This window comes from Mirounga leonina, unplaced genomic scaffold, assembly GCF_011800145.1.
Source record: "Mirounga leonina isolate KUSES-001 unplaced genomic scaffold, KU_Mleo_1.0 Mir_175, whole genome shotgun sequence".
NCBI lineage: Eukaryota > Metazoa > Chordata > Mammalia > Carnivora > Phocidae > Mirounga > Mirounga leonina.
The window spans coordinates 23,830,549-23,850,516 of NW_023270453.1; the positions used below are offsets into that span (position 1 = coordinate 23,830,549).

General features: G+C 47.4%; 1 protein-coding gene and 1 long non-coding RNA gene across 2 annotated transcripts; one reads left to right on the forward strand and one right to left on the reverse strand.

The window, feature by feature from the left end:
* The first annotated feature begins 3,124 nt into the window (after window positions 1-3,124).
* Window positions 3,125-11,871, forward strand: LOC118021763. The gene is made up of 3 exons (XR_004682268.1): window positions 3,125-3,260; window positions 3,799-3,929; window positions 10,111-11,871. It is a non-coding gene; the product is annotated as an uncharacterized LOC118021763 (long non-coding RNA).
* Window positions 11,872-15,469: 3,598 nt separating this feature from the next.
* On the reverse strand, window positions 15,470-18,485 carry LOC118021992 (zinc finger and SCAN domain-containing protein 32-like). The gene is given in 4 exon segments (XM_035022474.1): window positions 15,470-15,769; window positions 15,771-15,958; window positions 15,961-16,488; window positions 18,167-18,485. Coding segments are annotated over 4 exon segments (1,335 nt in total).
* Between the last annotated feature and the right edge of the window lie 1,483 nt (window positions 18,486-19,968).

Genomic DNA, 19,968 nt, shown 5'->3' on the forward strand with positions numbered 1-19,968 from the left:
TTTCAGATTTAGCTAAACTGTCAGAGTTGCTTCTCACTTCCATCACAGTAGGACGATGACTTTGGAGTTGCACTGATCTTGACACTAACACGAAAGTTAGTGGGTGGCTCAGTTGGTTATGCCTCTGACTCTTGATTTTGGCTCAGATCAAGATCCCGGGGTTGTGAGATAGATCCCTGTGTCAGGCTCCACATTGGGCATGGAGCCTGCTTAATATTCTCTCTCTCCCTCAGCCCCTCCCCCCTTCCTCTAAAAAATCAGAACAACATTAAGCTTTATAGTATTTGGATACTCTGCACCTTTAAGTGAAAACTTAAGAATGCTTACTTTTGAATTTTTTAGACCAATGGATGGATTTCCAAAATCATAATTTTCACACTAAGAATTTGTCCATTTTGTGTATAAACAACTGAACAGTGTCAAAGCATTTGAAGAAAAAAAGTGAAGGATCTTTAATATTCACAAATATAAAAAATATGCTTCAGTTTAGAAAGAATTTCTTAAAAAAATTATGTTAGTAGCTTAAGGAATAATGGCTTACAGGGATGAGTTCAGAAAACATGCTTAAATGTTTCCTTCATCCTTTATGGTGAGGGAGCATTAGCCAGCATCATAGCTACTTGTCCTCCTTAAAGGAAAAAATTTGTATTTCCATTCTTAATTTTTTAGTTAAATGGCACTTCTACAGTATCATTTTTACAATCTCTCCAATGTTCCTATTCTAAGATTCAGGGATAAAATTCCTCTTCCCTTGATCAAATACCTTAATCTTTCTGACTGGAGACATTTTCATTTTATTTCTCCTCTGACTTCATCCTTCTAAACAAAGCTTGTTTTGTGGTTTACTTGCCCCACTACCTCAATGTTACTCTACACTGAAAACCCTATTTCCCATTCTGATCAAGTCAGGAAAGAATAAGTTAGAAATTCCATGCAAAATAGTCAGGCACAAACTGAGCTCTCAAGAGTATCACTCTCAACCATCTTCCAAAAAAATTAAACACTTAAAACACAAAAACACATCTAGTCCTCTCTACCAGGATCAAAAATTTAGGATTACACTTTTTTTTTTTTAATTTTCATTTTTCTTTATTGCTCAGGCTACAAAGAATACTGAGAACACAAAGTCACAAATGGGGAGTGCTTGCAGCTCAGGACCAATTTTCGTGATAGGAGGCAGCCAACCCCAATTCGTGATGCGATAGCTAATCCACAAGTGACTACTTGCGGAGTATTGTGAAATTAGGGGAGGAATTGGCAGAAAACCGGGCAAAGGTGGGCAATTACAACATCTGGGATTGTCTTTCAGAAGCAAGTCTTGGCTGCTTTTCTCAATATTCTGAACAATTCAGGAGGGAGGAGACTGACTGACTGCTTTGGGACGTGAAAGCATCACGGGGATCATCCTAAACATCAGATGGCACATGTGTTCATATTCCATTCCCAGTAGTGAATCACTTTGTCAGTGACACAAAGTCAAAAACTGGGAAAGATGCAATTAAATATGAGGCAAAGCCCTTCATTCTTTGACATGAAGGGCTTTGAAGTTCTATTTCCAGAGTTCCAGAAGAAAAGTATGTTTGGTGTCTTAGTTGGAAATTTGAAAAATGAAAAAAACAACCAGACCAATTTTAAGTTTCCAGAATCTAAGTAAATGAAAGATGCCCAGCATATAAATATGCTAGTCTGGTCAGTGGATTTAAATGAATTGAAGGGCACACCATATAGAGCCTTTCATAGAGTCTATCTAGAACCATAATGTGCCTCATAATGTAGTGAAGTCTGTATGAATACCTGAATCAAAGGACCAAATTTTGAACCTGCCAATGCAGGGAGTCAATTATTTTCCTGTCTTCACAGTCCTGAGGTTCAATTCCATTGCCATGGTTAGGAGATGTCACAATAAAGGAGTTGGTGAGAAATAGGAATTGAAAAGTGAGTTTGGCTTGGTGAGCTTATGCTCTAGCATATGGGCTCTAAATTACAGAATGATTTGCAAGCTCCATTAAACATTTGGTGAAGAGGTCCAGTTTATTTGACTATATTACCCATAGCTAACTTTATTAGTACTTACCATGTGTTAGGTAATTATCTAACCTCTTTCTCAGAATCAATTCATTTACTCCTCACAACAACCTATACTGTTCCCATTTTAAGATGAGCACATTGGAGCACAGGAGGAAACTTGCTCAAGAGTACATAGTGGAGGCCTGGGAATCAAACCCAAATACTCTTGACTGTGAAGGTTGTGCTTTTTTCAAAAAACAGTTTTTCCTTTTTTGAAATAATGAAGAAGTTACAGAAAAATTGAAAGCATAATACAAAGGACTTTTCCCCTCTGAATCATTTGAGAATACATTGACAACTTGATACTCTGTCCTCCAAATATCGTGTGTATCTCCAAAAAACAGGAACATTCCCCTTTGGGACCACAATATAGCCATCAAAATTACTAAATGAACATTAACACATGATAGCTAATCCTCAAACTCCATTCAGCTTTTGCCAGTTGTCCCAGTAAAGTTTTTCATAGCAAGAAGATTTTAAGATTTATACATGCATTTAGTTGTCACATCTCATTTTTTTAATATTTTCTTTTTACATAATCTGTACACCCAACATGGGGATTGAACTCACAACTCACAATCGCATGCTCTTCTGACTGAGCCAACCAGGCGCCCGGTCACATCTTTGTCAGTCTGACATGGTTCCTCAGTCTTTTGTTGGCATTCATAATTCTGACACTTTGAAGATCATTAGCCAGTTATTTTATTGAACATCCCTCAGTTTGGGTTTTATGCTTCCTCTTAATTCAAGTCTTGCCTCTCTGGCAGGAATACCACAGCATGATGTTGCCTTCTCATTGTATCCTATCAGATGTTGCTATGGACTAAATTGTGCTGTTCCCCTCCCCCCTCCCCCAATTCATTGAAGCCCTAGTCCCCAGTGTGATTATATTTGAATATATGGCCTTTAGGAGTTAATTAGGGTTTGGTAGGCACCTAATACAATAAAATTGGTGACCTTATAAAAAAAAGGGAAGAAAAGGAGAGCTCTTTCTCTACACCCACTCAGAGAAAATGCCATGTGTGAACAAAGTGTTCATCTGCCAGCCAGGAAAGAGCTCTCACCATAAACTGAATCCTCCCACAACATTTATCTTTTACTTTCCAGCCTACAGAAACGTGGGAAAATACTTACCTGTTGAAGTCACCTACTCTATGGTATTTTGTTATGGCAGCCTGAGCAGACAAAGACAGGTGATGTATATTTCAATTTGTCCCATTGTTGTTTTTTTTTTAAAGATTTTATTCATTTATTAAATTGACAGAGAGAGAGACAGTGAGAGAGGGAACACAAGCAGGGGGAGTGGGAGAGGGAGAAGCAGGCTTCCTGCTGAGCCGGGAGCCCGATGCGGGGCTCAATCCCAGGACCCCGGGATCATGACCTGAGCTGAAGGCAGACGCTTAACCGACTGAGCCACCCAGGCACCCCCAATTTGTCCCATTGTTAATGATATTACTTGGATCACTAAGTGAAGGTGGCGTCTACTAGGCTTTTCCTGTATTTCATCTATTTTTATTTATTTTCTAATTAACTTTAATGGGGAAGTAATTTGAAACTAGGTAAATATCCTATTACTAACGAAACTCAATTTATTCATTTATTTACATGTTACAGAATCAAGGTTTCCTATTTTATCCAATGGTTTATAATCTGTTAATATTGTTTGCTATTTGATCATTGAGAGCCTATTCAAACTTTTGTTTTTTCTGACTTTTCCCTATATTCTTTCAGCACTTTTTTGCTTTCTAGCACCACAGGATATTCCATGCTCATCTTGTATTATCCCTGCCCCAGCCCACCCATTTCTCTCAAATGGTATTTAGAAGCCCCTTTCTGGACACCAAGTGTCTCCATTACTACTGGTAAGGTAATATACATCTCAAAGACAGTATAATATTAACTTCTTTTGTTTTTCTGGTGGGAGAAGTAGATCGAGACAAGGAGAGTGAAGACATTAAATTTAAAAAAGGAGGCTTTTAATACAGAAGATGCTCAGATGCCATAAACATGATGTCAGGCAAAAACTAAAAAGACAATCAGTGGGTGAACCCCTGTAAAAGCCATGTCCAATAATGAAAAGGGAGTACTACCTGATTTTGATTTTAGTTTTCTGTGCTACAGTTCCATTATTCTCAGGCACCAGGGAAGCCTCATATGAACCCTGTTTTGAAAAACAAGAGTACTGTGCCCCAAGCTTTGCATGCAGCGAGAAGCAGACAAGAAAGAGTGGAAGCAGCGTGGAGAAACAGTTAACAAAGGGCCAGTTGTGAAAGGTGGAAAGACTCAGAGCTGTACAGAGAACAAAATGACAAATGACAACCAGGAAAAGGCATTCCTAGAGAATCTGAGAAATACTTGAGGTCTAAATTTCTAATTGTAAGAAACAATTTGTTAATCATCTATCAAAACATACCAAATTTCATTAGGAATCGGATTCAAATTAAAGCCACATGAAATATTATCTTATTCCTTCTGATTGGTAGTAATTTAAAAGACTGACAGTGCCAAGAGATGATAATGATATGAAACACCAGGAACTTTTATTTATTTATTTTTAAGATTTTATTGATTTGAGAGAGAGAGAGCAGGGAGGAGGGGCAGAGGGAGAGGGAGAAGCAGTCTCCCCACTGAACAAGGAGCCTGACGCAGGGCTGGATCCCAGGACCCTGGGATCATGACCTGAGCCAAAGGCAGACACTTAACTGACTGAGCCACCCAGGTGCCCCAAAACACCAGGAATTTTTAAATACTGCCTGCGGTATTTGGCATTATTTAGTAAATTTGAGGATGTGCATACCAATGACTTATTTCCCTGTGGCATATTCTGGAGAAAGTCTTTTATTTATTTTTATTTCTTTAAAAGATTTTATTTATTTATTTGACAGAGCGAGAAAGCACAAGGAGAGGCAGAAGCAGGCTCCCCACTGAGCAGGGAGCCCGAAACGCAGGGCTTGATCCTAGGACCTTGGGATCATGACCCTAGCCGAAGGCAGATTCTTAACAATCTCAGCCACCCAGGCGCCCCAAAAGTCTTTTAAAAATACATCTATTTGGGCGCCTGGGTGGCTTAGTCGTTAAGTGTCTGCCTTTGGCTCAGGTCATGATCCCAGGGTCCTGGGATCAAGCCCTGCATCGGGCTCCCTGTTTGGCGGGAAGCCTGCTTCTCCCTCTCCCACTCCCCCTGCTTGTGTTCCCTCTCTCACTGTGTCTCTCTCTGTCAAATAAATAAAATCTTTTAAAAAATACATCTATTTACATATAATGTTCACAACAGCATTGTTTGTAATAGAAGACTGAAATAGCCCAAATGTTCACTAACAGAAGAATAGATGAATGAATACGGTAGTCGTACAGTGGAATACTATACAGCAATAAAAATAACATAGAGCTACATGCATCAACGTGGATGTGTATCACAAATGAGATGTCTAGTGAAAAGTTGCAGAAAAATGTGAAACAAAAACATCCTACAGCCATGCAAGAAGAAGCCTCATGTCATTATTTGGATAATAAAAAATACGGTAATCCCAGAAAGCTAGGAAACTTGGAGACATACACAAATATGCCATAAGATTATAGTTGATTTTTTTTTTCCTTTTTTTTGGTCCTGGCCCTCAACTCCACTGAGACCATTCTCTTAGCAGTGATAACCTTGGCCACACATTGTCATCTGTTGGCTTTCCACCATGCTGTGGTCAAGCAGTGATAAAACTGCTTGAAGTTGGCAACTCTGGCCCTGCGTAATGTTTTTGAGAACTCCCTAGTTCACATGCCTGCCACATTACAGCTGTCCCTCTGTGAAAAGCAGAGGGACAGTTGACCACTTCCTTTATGAGGTGCCTGCCTAGATAAAGTTACATGTGTCCATAAACATTTCAAAAGTTCAATGTCTTTGTGACCACAGTCATCTTCCTACAATCATACTTCCTTTCTCCATGGGTTTGGTCCTTGTGTCCTTGTTAACTATATCTACATTACAGAAGTTGGCCAAGGATCTACTAAGCCATGGACAGAGAGAAGCAAAGGCTTAGGAACCCAAGGGTCCCACCTGGTGGTGCAGGAATTCTCTTTGGGATAGTTACCTCTGACTAAATCTCACCTAGAATAGCTACTTGGTCAGACCAATTTCCTTATCTTTATCCTGTTCTTAACATAGTTACACCCATACTCCACTCTCTCATCCACAGCCTAAGGAACAAGGACCTTAAGGGTGCACCAAAGAAGATTTTAGGAGGCTGAGGAGACACGTAACTGGGGTTACAGAGAAGCGCTGCTATGCCATTGTTTCCCCCCACACACCAAATCAGACTCTTATGTCTCTCCCTCCTGTTAGTGTAGTGGTCCAGTTACACTGTCCTGTGAATAGAGAGGCATCAAGAAACCGTAAAAAGTTCATGACACTAGGTGCCAAGAGCCTTGGGCATTTTGGTATACTGTGCAAATGAGATATGGTAACCAATGGATCTGATCTCTCCAGCACTCCCTTTCATCATATGTAAAATGAATAGAATAGCCAGCAGGAACATGGTAAGGATCAAATAGATAACGTATGTGGGAGTGTTTAGTGAAAACCGTTCATGTTATTTTTAATCAAAGTGGAATGTTTTCCAAGGGAGGTTTATTAGTCTATTTCATATCCCACCTCCCTCCGTTTATATCTTGATGGAGGGCTACTCCTTCACTGTGCTAACTACTGTCTTCATAAATGATGAATGGATAAAGGGGCCAGAAAACACTGACAGATCCCTATTCTTACCCTCACACTCAACATCCCAATCCATCAGCTCCCTCTTCAAAACAAATCCAGAATATCCCAATCTAGAATAATACAAAAACATACGTGAAAATTAGGAAAGTGTTTTGCTATATATCAAAGAAGAAATGATTGAGGATTGAATATATTCTGGTACATGACTAAACGCAGAAGCTTTTAAAAAAATGAAGTCATTATACTGAAACAGAAAAATTGAGATAAATAGGCAAAATTGCATATGAAGGTACAAAAAGATATACACACAAGTAACAGTTATTTCCTCTGTAAAGAGAGTGCAGCTTGGGAAATAGGAATCGAGAGAATTCCTTTTAATATGAGAATGATTTGCGGTACTCACGGAATTTTTGAAAAATGAAACGGAAGAAAACACGGGATTGGAAGCTAGTTCTAGCCCTACTTCTGTCATGGCAGTCACTTAAAAACGGTCTTGGTTTCTACTTCTGGAGGATGAAAAAGGTAATACTACTGACTTTATAGGATTGTTGTCAGGATTACGTAGTATGGACGTGTTTACAACTGTGCCTAGCACACCAACAGCGTGCCGGTCTGACTCCTGCCGCTGTCAGATCCGTAAAACCCTCTGAGCAACACCAGGGCTGGAAAGAGAACCCATTCAAGTCAAGAGGCGGAAGCGCCTGGCCAAGAGAAGAGCAGTAACCAATAGGAGAGAGTTAACAAACGCCATAGCCCGGGCCCCCGTTTTCTTAACTACCCTGATTGGCCCTAGGGTATGACGCCAAGAAGATCCTGTCGATTCACTGGTTATGAGGGCTGTCGATTAGCGAAGGAAGAAACCAGAGAAACAGAAAGGTCCTTTAGGCATCGCTTGCGTGCTCCGCCCAGCTCGTTTCCGGCTGAGCCTGGCGCAAGCGTCCGTCCTTCTGGGCGTCCCGGCATACCCCGCGGCTATTTCCGGCCCACCGCGTTGGGAAAGACGGTGAGGCTAGTGAGTGACGCCCGTGAAGCCGACCTTTCCTGTTGGGAAGGTCCTGAGTGCTGCGGCTCCGCCCTCTACCCTCCCGGGACGCGAAGACACCGAGGGGCCGTGTGCCGGGACCTCGCCCCTGTGGGGAGGAGGTGGCCAGCGCGCCACCCGTCTCCCTTCGGGGCACCCGTCCGTTCATTTCCCCCTGGAGAGACCTTTGAAAGGTTACGAACCTCTTGCCCTTGCGATTTACGCCGATGAAGCACTTGTTCCCTGAGGGCTATTGCCTCAGAAGAGCACTCAGACACTCCCCTTGCCCTCAGAGAGCTCCCAAACAGGTGATCAAAACCCACCAGAAACATCCTGGTATTAGGTGGAGTTAGGATAAGGCGCTTTGAGAGTGAGTAAGAGACAGGGCCGAGGAGTTCAGAGCATTCGGAGGCTTCAAGAAGGTGGTGGTGGTGGTGCTGGTGCCAGTACTCATCCTGTGGGGTGCTTGCCTTTCGATGGTGCTCTCCTTGAGGACATAAAAGTATCCATCTTTTTACATTTCTAGGCTCAGGTGCCCTTCCTCCCCTGGTTGGGAGGGACGGAGACCTGCAGCCCCTTGTGTTCAGTGAATCGGACCCTGAGAAGAGTAGTTTAGGCAGAAGTCAGTGGGTCAAGGCACTAAGGCTTGAAATCCCAGAGCCTGTTTGTTCCAGCACCTGAGACTGGATCGCCTGTGCTGGTTGGAGAATATACATGGAGGAGTGGGCACTGAAGCTGGAGTGGTAGATTGGGTCTGAATGCTGAGGACAGCCTTGTAAGCTTGGAGATCTTGGCTTATTTCAGTGGCAACAGGAAGTCTCCAGGGCTTTGGAAGAGACTAGTTAGACAATTGGATTAGATATATGGAAAGTGAGGAAGTCCAGATCTGCTCTGTAGGAAGACTAGGTGGAGAGATGAAGACTTTTATACCAGCCTAGTCTAATGACTTGTCCCTAGACAAGGGTTTCCAACCAAGGACGATTTTGCCCCCAAAAGGATTTGGTAACAATGGAGCCAATTTTGTGGTCACACCTCAGGGTTGCTCATGACATCTAGTGGATGGAGGCCAGCGGTGTGCCTGCACCGTCTCCTATAATGCACAGAACAGCATCCCCCCCCACCCCCCAACCCACCCATCCACAATAAATCCCTGTCTGGACCAAGATGTCAGTAGTGCTGAGGTTCAGCAATCCTGTTTAGAATGTTAGTAGTGGAAATGGAGGGAAGACAGATGTCAGAGACATCTCAAACAGACCTGTTCAGTTTTGTCTCCTTTTGTATTCTTTATAATGCTAAGTACTTTTTTTTTTTTTTAAGATTTTATTTATTTATTTGACAGACAGAGTGAGAGCACAAGTAGTCAGAGAGGCAGGCAGAGGGAGAGGGAGAAACAGACTCCACTGAGCAGGGAGCCCGACATGGGGCTCGATCCCAGGACCCCGGGATCATGACCTGAGCCGAAGGCAGCCACTTAACCAACTGAGCCACCCAGGCGCCCCAATGCCTAAGTACTTGACAATTAGGCAATTAATCAGATCTGATGACCCCAGTCTTCCTTGTATTTTATTTTACTTTTTTTTTAAGATTTTATTTTTTATTTATTTGACAGAGACACAGCGAGAGAGGGAACAAGCAGGGGGAGAGGGAGAAGCAGGCTTCCTGCCGAGCAGGGAACCCGACATGGGGCTCGATCCCAGGACCCCGGGATCATGACCTGAGCTGAAGGCAGATGCTTAACCGACTGAGCCACCCAGGCGCCCCGTCTTCCTTGTATTTTATCACCCATTCATTCATTTGCCAAATAGTTAAATGCACCAAACAGTATTGGAGGTGCTATGATTCCATCATGACCAAACCAATTCCTGCTCTCCCAAGAGGCTTACATTTTTGCAGGGGAATCACATTGAATCTATAAATACATATCAGGTGGTGAGATACGCCATGAAGAAATTCCTGTAAGATGGAGTTTCTCTTACTACCACACACCCTTTACTCTGCACCTTCTAATTGCCAAGCGCAGAACTAGAGGCTTTACAAATAGCATTTCTAATCTTTTTCTCATTTGTGCAATATAGGTACTGTTATCCTCAGATATGAAAAAGAGACTTAGAGAAGATGCATAATTTGGCCCAAATCCGTTAGTGTGGAGTGAAGCAGGGACTGGAAACCAGATCCACCTGTGGTCCAAGGCAGTGCTATTTCCATTAGGTGTCACTCTGTCTTATGCCCCCTGAAGAGATCTGTACTTTTTTTCCTACACTTAATGAAAATGAAGTAGATATGAAGCCTCACATTCACCACTTTCTCTTTCCAGAGCGCAGTTTTTATTGGAGAGGCCTACCTGGAGGTGATCTTCAAAGTTGTAGGAACTGTTCAGCATCTGTTGGGGGTGAATTCCTCTTTATTGCTCACATTCTCTCAGGTGGCTGATGGCAGATCCTGACCTCTTTAAGGGTTTGGCAAGTTGAAGATGTCCTCCCAGCTCTTCAGACTGCAGTTACCAGCAAGTGCTCAGCCTCATGAGGTCTTCAGTCAGCTCTGGGAGGCCTGCTGTGGATGGCAGCGCCCAAGATGCATCAAAGAAGATTCTGGAGCTGAAGCAATTCCTGACCATTCTGCACAGGGACATCCAACCCTGGGTGAGGGCATGTCATCCAGAAAGCCCTGAGAAGGCAATGACCTTGGTGCAGGATTTGGAGTGAGAACCTGGGAGACCAAGGTATGGTGAGAAGGGGAGTATGTAAAGAGAAAGTGAGACCAGGTTGTGGAGGGCCTGAAAGTGGAGAAACTTGATTTTTCTGCTGCTGCTTAAGCGCTTGTTTATTTTCCTGATGGGCATTGGTGCTAGCTTTCCCACGAGGTCAGGCTGTCTCCCCACCGTGCAGGAAGGATGGTGGGTGGAGAGTGAGGTTGGACCCTCACGGTCACTGAACTTTCAGTAGGTCCTTGTCCCCAAGGATGAAGGAAGGGCGATAGTTGTTCCCTGTAAGTGAACCGAAATGTTCTGTTCTGCAGGTGTATTCACCTGAGCAAGCTCTGTGGGGAGAATCTTCTGCCTCTTAAACAGGCCTGCTCTATGGTGCAGGAATTGCAGTGTCCAGCAAGCTCTGGGAACTTTGGCTGTGTCCTCAGTGTCTGGGTCACACCCCTCCCTCAAACAGACTAATGTAACTGATTTTCTGCTCAGGAGAGGGCCAGAGTGAGACCAGCTGGGGGCTGAGAGCAGTGCGGCAAGGTGTCAGAGCCACAGGGCTCTGCATGGGGGCTGCCACGGCTCTCCCTGCACTGCCCTGAGCAGACAGGACTCTGAAGTGCTCTCTGCCACTGTCCATTGTGACCCTGGGTTCCTGACTCTTCTGTTCTGCCCTGCCACACATACGGCACTCCTCATTTACGTTTTTAGCTCTGGCTCTCCAGCAATGTCTCTACCTATACCTTTCTTCCCTGGGCCCATATGATGATCTGCCTGGGGGAGGTAAGGTATTTTTGCCAGGTGATGGTGTGTGTGCTCCCAAGAAGAGCCAGCAATTCTGCAGTTCTGTGAGGACTTGCAGAGCTTCTCTTGGAGCCCACAAAGCCCGTGCACAGAGATTTTCCCAAGAGAAGAGTCAGAAGTCGCATTCAGACCATGGAGCCTTCAAAGGAACCCAATTATTTTAGGAAAATGGTGAGAATCAGAGTCTCAGGCTGGAAATGGGAGAGGTAGGAAGGATCAGGGATGAGAGTTTGTCACTGCCTGTGACATCATAGATGTGACCTTGTAGTTGTGTCTTGCCCTGAATTGGGAACAGAGAGCTAGTGAATTGGTGTGCAGGTGTCAGGTTGAGACAGCTCAGTTCCATATGTAGGCTTCACGGTTCCCTCTGGTCGTCTCCTCAAAAGGCTCATTCCATGATAGTTCTGAGCAGGGTCATGTATGAACCAGTCTGTCTTGGGGCATTTGTGGTGCCTTTTTGTCACCCAAGGAAGAGTGTCTGATCTTAGTATAGACTGATAAAGTTTTCTGAACAGGTATATGGGAGCTAGTTCAGCATGGACAGAGGGGTGATCTATCAGAAGACACTACCCGGGGGAAAGCGGGTGTGGGGCACATCTCTACTGAGAAGACCCCCTTTGGACATGTCAGGTGGCTTGTCAGTTGAAAAAGAAGGAAAATACAGGTAAAATGATTGAGAGCCCCGCTTTTAGCAGAGGCTAGGAAGCCAAGGAGAGGGAGACTGTGGGTGAGTGTATGAGGCCCCATCGTCCTTGGCCAACCCCAGAAACCACAGTGAGTAAGGCAGCCCACATGGGATATGTCTGCTTACTGCTTCCTGTATCAGAGTATAAAGTCTTGACCCTAAAGCCAATCCAACCAGGGATTCCAATGGACAATGCTTGTTGCTAAGCATGGATGCCCTCCAATGGATAATACCTTGATGGTAAGAGGTAAGCTTAAGCTTCAGTAAGCATGCTTGTAACAGGTGAGATCTCTCCTTTAGCCTTTTCCACCTTGAGGCTGTAAAAGCTTCTTAGGCGCCATGTCTAATCTCTACTGTACTACCTAGCTCTTACTCTGATGCCCCAGGCACTGTGGCACATCTGGGAGAATTGGTGGTAGTAGGTGTGACAGGACTCCTAAGCTGTGTCTGCATACTCGGGGGGTGGGGGGCAGGTCTCTGGCACCACAAGACTAGTCTGATGGTACTAACATGCAGTAGAAGGTGTGTGTCCTGAGGTTCCACAGAAAGTGTTGACCAGACAGGTTGTGGGAGTGAAACACTGAAGTAATTAAAGGTTTTGGAATTGACACGACCCACATTCAAAATCCAGCTCCGTGCGCTGAATCTCTATGCACATCACCTAACCTGTGATAGCAGTGTCCATTGGGCCTCCCAGGAAACCCCTGCAATACTCAGTGTATCTCAAACTTCTGCAAAATCTCCAGAGGTGCCAAAAGAATGGCCAAATCCACAGAGCATATCTGAGCCACATCCTCCATCTGCCAGACCAGGGCTGCACAAAGTTCACTCTTGGAGGCATGACCCCTACCACAGGGACTTAGGTTACTTCCTAGGGTCCTGTGTTCTCCACGAGTAATGATTGCTCAGTCCTCACTGTCTGCCAGGAAGCCAGCCAAGGATGAGTACCAGGACTATGAGGCTGGAGCTAAAATAGGGAAAGCAGAGAATTGCGTGTGATGAGGTCAGCAGTGAAATGGGCACACTCCAGCCGAGGGTCCCAGGATTCCCCAGGCTGTTCCTGCACTGGCTGGTAGGGTAGTCCCTTCACAGGAGAGGCTGAGAAGAGGTGCCCAGGGGTATGTGAAGTGGGGTCAGGAGGCTGGAGGGATCCAGCTCCTGTTTTGGCTGCAGGCACCCATCTGCCACCTTAGACTGAAGAACCACAACAGATATCTGTGGAGGGGCGTGATCTATGGCTTTGGCCTTCTTTGGGTTGTGAGAATATGGATCTTGCCTATAGGAATGGTTAGTAATCTTCAGCAAGGAAGTGTCCACTGAGAAATTATGTCAATTAGTTAAAATGTTCCAGTGAGGAAGTATAGAAACCATATGGAGAGTCCTAGTATTTCATATACAGGAGGGAAAACTGGCTTCTCAATAGACATATGAAAGGCTGAACCAAACCAGGAGGGTGTTCTATACCTGAGAGGAGATCTATAGGCTTGGAGGTATTACCTTTTATACACCTACTTCAAATTCATTCTCCAGTGGCTAGAGCAGAGATCAGGCTGTGTGAGTCAATGGGAGGTAGACAGTAAGGTATCTAACACAGTAAGTGCAGGGGACAGATACTCCACATGGGGTTGGGGGAACACAGCAAAAAGGTTGGATTAGTCAAGACTTGGAAGAGAGGCCCTGCAAATCTGGGTCACATCTTGGGGGTGTTGGAGCTGGGTGGTGCTGCCCAACTGGTGCTGGTACTTCCAAAGGTCTGGTGAGGTGATTCTGGAAGATAGAGTGTCTACCTCATTGACAGCGTTGTATCTGGCTGCTAAGGAACCTGGTATATCAGAGAACCAGGAAATATCAAATATTTCCTGAAGGAATGAATAAATGAATGTGTTCTCCAATTCTTACCTGTCTCCTCCAGACTGTCCGGGGCAGCTGACAGGCTGGGCTTGGGCTGAGTTCCTTTCTCTGCCCAGCAGACTGGAGCATGAAGCAGTTTGGAGCGTGGAGGCAGCCCCCACTTCCAACAAGGCAAGCAGTCAGCAGTTGCCCCCAACTCCCTGGCCGTGGCACCCCAGGAGTGGGAGAAGCCTGCTACAGAGGCCTCCCTGGGCACCTCCATTCCTTGTTTCCATTGACTTCCACTGGTTCCCTCATTAAGCAAATCCAGCTCTTTGAGCGGGTATCCAAAGCCCTTCCCTAACTGATCCACTCTGGGCTGTGTCTCTGTTCCCCACCATGATGTCCAGTGAAGTCAGCTGTCCCAGACATGGCACAGTGAAACCCTTCTGTTTGCCTTCACATGGGCTCTGGAAAGATGTTATTTTTTTCCCTCTGTGTACAGCAGAGTTAAGCCTGGGTCTCTGGGAACTGACCTGCCTAGCCTGTTGTGAGGGTCATGCTCAGGGACAGTGTGTGCAGGGAAATGAGCCCGGGCAAGGCTCAACTGGGGGAAACGCTGACATAGATTCTTAGGACTTGCCTTCCTTACCTTTCTTCCCCCAAATTAAAACTTTAAAAATTTTTTATTTTTTGGTTTTGAAGTAGAACATTCTTCTTTGTTCTTGTTTAATTCTTTAAAAAGACTGAAGCAGAGACCATGACACTTGCTTTCACCATAATTAGACAAGGTACTAACAGCTTGTATGCACAGACCAGGAAACAGGACGACGTGCCCAACTTTTACCATGTTTTATCCGTGGAAATTTCACAGAAGGTTAAATATCTGTTCAGAATTAATATGATTTAGATTGGATTTTAGTGCTCTTGACACCCCATTCCTTTTCCTGCACCCCTGAGTTTTCCTTTCACCTGTGATGTCCCTCTCAGTGAGTGTGCAACCCTCCCCAACCCAATTCTCCTGCTCCTCTGCATGTTCTCCACCGCCACAGGCTCTACCCTTGGATCATTTTGGGACCCTATGGGCCTCCGCATGAGGATAAAGTTTCTTTTCTTTTTTTTTTTTTTTAAGGTTTTATTTACTTGACAGAGAGAAAGACAGCCAGAAAGGGAACACAAGCAGGGGGAGTAGGAGAGGGAGAAGCAGGCCTCCCGCGGAGCAGAGAGCCTGACATGGGGCTCGATCCCAGGACCCTGGGATCATGACCTGAGCCGAAGGCAGATGCTTAATGACTGAGCCACCCAGGCGCCCTGAGGATAAAGTTTCTAATGCAGAAAATTAGCACCAATGGCCAAGAGAGTGGAGGGAGGGACACCTTTTTTTTTTTTTTTAAAGATTTTTATTTATTTATTTGAGAGAGAGAGAATGAGAGACAGAGAGCACAAGAGAGAAGAGGGTCAGAGGGAGAAGCAGACCCCTTGCCGAGCAGAGAGCCCGATGCGGGACTCGATCCCGGGACTCCAGGATCATGACCCGAGCCGAAGGCAGTCGTTCAACCAACTGAGCCACCCAGGCACCCCGAAACACCTTTATTTTCATTAGAAATAGTAATGCTTAGGGCATTACAGGGAGAGCCCTAGTCCCGCTGTGGTTCTTGAGATCTACTTGTAGGTCTCCTGCTGAGCCACGGACTGGCTGGCAGAAGCCTCCACAAGCCAATGGAAGCTCCAGGAGAGACTCAAACTAGGGAATTGATCTGTTGGCTTTCCTGCACCATCGCAGCATGCGTCCCTTCTTGGGGTGTGAGTGTGTCTTCTGTGTGCCCCCTGATGGTGGATGAGGACGGGATTCTTGGGGAAGCTTTTCTCACTCCGAGGGCACTTGTACGGCTTCTCCCCGGTGTGTGTCTTCTGGTGGGCATGGCCGTGGGCGCCGTTGTTGAAGCTTTTCCCACAGTGCGCGTGGGGTGGAGGGGGGGCTCTGCCCGGTGTGGGCTCGCCGGTGAGAGCTGAACTGGGAGCTGATGTTAAATCTCTTCCCACAGACAGCGCACTCGTAAGGCTTCTTGCCAGTGTGGGTCCTCTGGTGGACAATGAGGCTGGAGCTCTGGTTGAAGCTTTTCCCACATTCCCCACAGCGGTAGGGTCTCCCCCCGTGTGCGTCCTTAGGTGGGCAATGATGTTGGAGCGCTCACTGAAGCCTTTCCCACATTCACTGCACTTGTGAGGCTTCTCTCCTGTGTGGATTCTCTGTTGCCGAATGAGGTAAGAACCTTGGCTAAAGCTTTTCCCACACTGCTGGCACTTAGATGTTTTTTCCAATTTGGGGACTGGCTGGTGGTGACAGGGAGAGCCCTGAGAGTAGTCTCCCCTACTCGGGACATGCGCCCAGGCCTTCTCACCAGCACGGAGAGTCTGCTGACTCCGCCTGTCCTGGGACGGGGGTCTCCGTGCACGCTCCCCTGGAGAACGTCTACGTTGCCCTCTTGGCTCAGGCTCACCCTTCTGGCCTCTCTTGGGCTCGGGGTGCCAAAAAATTTCACTAGACTTTCTCCATAGGGCCTTCTTCACTTCTGCTTGCCCTGAATCATCCCATTTCTGATTCTCTGTTTTAGTTTTATTCTTGATCTCAAGACTGGAGGGAACAGAAAGACACGGGAGTATGGAGAAAGAACAGAACAATGAGGAAAGTTACAGTTAAAGCGCCATAAGGGAGAAATACCTAAATGGAATTCTTCACGGGATTTAGCCTTCTGCTGAGTAAGAGCCTCATTTCATTTTCCAGTTGTTGTATATTCAAGCTCCAAACCCTGTGGTCATGGGGAAAAAAACTGCTAGATTCCACTTACTGTTCTATACTGTCTCTTTCTTTTCTTTTTCTTTTTTATTTTTTTAAAGATTTTATTTATTTATTTAACAGAGAGAGAAAGCAGGTGGAGCGGCAGGCAGAGGGAGAAGCAGGCTCCCCGCAGAGTGGGGAGCCCTATGCACAACTCGATCCCAGGACGCCGGGATCACCAAAAGCAGACGATCAACTGACTGAGCCACCCAGGTGCCCTCTTTCTTTCTTTTTTTAGGATTTTGTTTATTTGAGAGAGAGAGAATGAGAGAGAGAGAGAGAGAACAAGAGGGGGGAGGGTCAGAGGGAGAAGCAGACTCCCTGCTAAGCAGGGAGCCCGATGTGGGACTCGATCCCGGGACTCCAGGATCATGACCTGAGCCGAAGGCAGTTGCTTAACCAACTGAGCCACCCAGGCGCCCTCCCTCTTTCTTTTTTTTAAAAAGATCTTACTTATTTATTGGAGAAAGAGAGAAAGCAAGTGTGTGCACCAGGAAGGGATAGGGAGAAACAGGTTCCCCACTAAGCAGCGAGCTCAATCCCAGGACCCCGGGATCATGACCTGAGCCAAAGGCAGATGCTTAACCACCTAAGCCACCCACACACCCCTTAAATGGAATTCCTCACGGGATTCAGCTTTCTGCTAAGTACTAGCCTAGTTTCATTCTCCGATTGTAGTACTTTCAAGCTCCAAACCCTGTGGTCAAGGGAAAATTGCCCCTAGATTCCACCTACTGTCCTATACCATCTCTCTTTTTTAAAAATAGATTTTATTTATTTATTTGACCCCAAGAGAGTGTGCGCACAAGTAGGCAGAGCAGCAGGCAGAGGGAGAGGGAGAAGCAGGCTACCTGCTGAGCAGGGATCCTGACACGGGGCTGGATCCCAGGACCCAGGGATCACAACCTGAGCCGAAGGCAGACGCTTAACTGACTCAGCCACCCAGGCGCCCCATACTGTCTCTTTTTGGATGTTCAGACCGTGACACGTCTGAGGCCGAGAGGCCAGCACTGGGTTATCTGCCAGTCTATCTCCAGGCTTCACCTCAACTCTTGATGGTCTTGCTGCCGGCAGCTGAGTAACAACAGGCTGCCCTGAGCTTGGCTGAAATGAGAGGAAAGCGTGTTACCACGATGTGGCCAGCACACGCTCAGGCCAGGAAAGGAGGGTGGTGCTGGAGCAGGAGGGCAGGGGAGAGAGTCTGGGCTGGAGCCTGTGGCAGTCTGAGGAAGCCGAGGAAGGGAGCTGCAGAGGAAAAATGCCACATACTCCGTGAAAGAGGCTGGCGGATGCGGACCTGGGCTCTGAAGGTCAAGGGGAAAGCCTCCACACCGAGAGCTGGCCTCCCGGGCCCGTGCCAGGCCGTCCATCAGGACAGTGAGCACGCCAGCGGCAGAGGCAGCTCCCTCTTGATGGCTGGGCTGATGGCCACTGGGGGGATGTCCCTGTCCCTTGGCTGTCAGAGCCAAGAGTTCCACCAACTCTGTGTGGGAACAAGACTGGCGGGTCACGTCTCCTACCTTCCCGGGCAGAATCCCGGAAGTCCTGCTCATCCCCGGCTGCACCATCTGCCCGGGCCCCTTCTCCGACCTCTGTGGGCTCCCCGTTCTGCTGACTCAGCTCTCCGGGCTCTGCAGCCCTTCCTTCTTGGCCAGGAACAGCACCGCTTGCCACCGTGGGTGCAGAGGCCCAGGAGCTTGACAGGGCCTCACAGAGGACACAAGGCTCAGGCACACGGCCTGCCCTCCCCTTGTGGTACCTCGACGGCAGGCTGGTGAACTCGGTGCGACACTGCTCTGGGGTCCGCAGAAAGCCCTGCTCCCGGAGTCGTCCTGCCATCGCCCTGTAGGTCTGGCTGTGCTCACGAGTCTGGAGTTTCTCATGATGTTGAGCATCCCACAGGATGGCCAGGAGCGTCTCGGTCTCCTCGTCGCCCCAGTGCACACCTGCTGCCCAGGGCCAGGGGACACACGATAAGACCACGGGGGCCTGCACACCACACGGCCGGGTTAGCAGCTCAGGAAGTTACGTGCCGGTTTGTCAGGCTCTGCCACAACTGTGTGCTGTCATCCCTGGGAAGCTACCCCACTGTGGGCTTCTTCCCTAAAACACACACTCGGCGTAGCGGGAAGGGCATCCTCTCTGACGGAGAAGGGGCTGTGGAATATTTACCAAAGCTGCCCCTTTGTTTCTCTTTATCCTGAATCCCACTCATTTGTCCTGAGAGCCGATTCATGGTAAGCGTGATGCTCGCCTGTGTCCCCGGTGGGGGAATCCCTGAGGGAGTGCTCTAATGGTCTGATGCTCAGAACGGGCCCGCTGCCCCCCAAAGGCCTGGGCCGTTCGAGTGCCTGCTGCCCCTCAGTCGGTCTCCGCTGTGTGCGTGAGCACATGTGCATTCGTGTCGCCCTGCTCTTCCCACAGGCCGTGTCTCCCTCGCTGCGGGCTGTCCCCCAGTGCCATGCTCTACCTGCCACACTCTGTCCCACTGCTTTCCATATCTCGCCCCTCCCTTGTTCCCGCGTGCTGTCACACGTGCTGTCCACCCTGTCCTGAGCCCTCTGGTGTCTTGCTTTCCCTTTCTTGCAGTCTCTGTGTGTCGTGCCTGCTCTCAGACTCTTCGGCTTTATCTCCCTCCCTCCACCCAACAGTCTCCGCTGCCTCTGTCTGTCTCCTCCTTTCTCGGGTCTTCCGGTCTGCGTCTCTCTCTGAACAAAGGAACACAGACAGTCTGGCCCTGAGGGAATGGGCATCCTTACGCAGAGTGATCTTTGTCATTCTTCTGAGTGACGCCCCTGTAGAGGGCCCTCTGTGTAGGGCCATAGAGTGTCTGTCCTTCCTGACAGAGGGATATGGCTCTGTCCTCGCACGTGACTGGTCCCTGTAACAACACCGGGGGCTGCTGCCGCCTATAAAGTAGCACTGCTCCAGCCTGGCGTGGGGCAGAGACAGGACCACTGGCACCAGATGCGGGCAAAGCAAGGCAGGGAGGTCAGGCCTCCGAGGGAAGCACCAGGGTGAGCACAGAGCCATGTGGAGACGCCAGATGGACAGACAACAATGCAAGGGACGGCCAGTGGATAGACCTCATGATCTTTCTAACATCCCTGGTAAGAAGGGGCTTGGGGGGAAGAGTGAAATGGGAACCTCGGGAGACAACAGGCATCAAGCACAGCTCACCTGGGCCCCAGCTGCCCAACACACAGTCTCCTGGTCTCGAAGACCCCTCTTCTGGGAAAGGTTCCTGGGGGCCTGCGCCATCAGCCAGGCTGAGGAGAAAACGGCCTCTGGTGGAGGGCGGCTGCCACAGAGCACGGGCTGA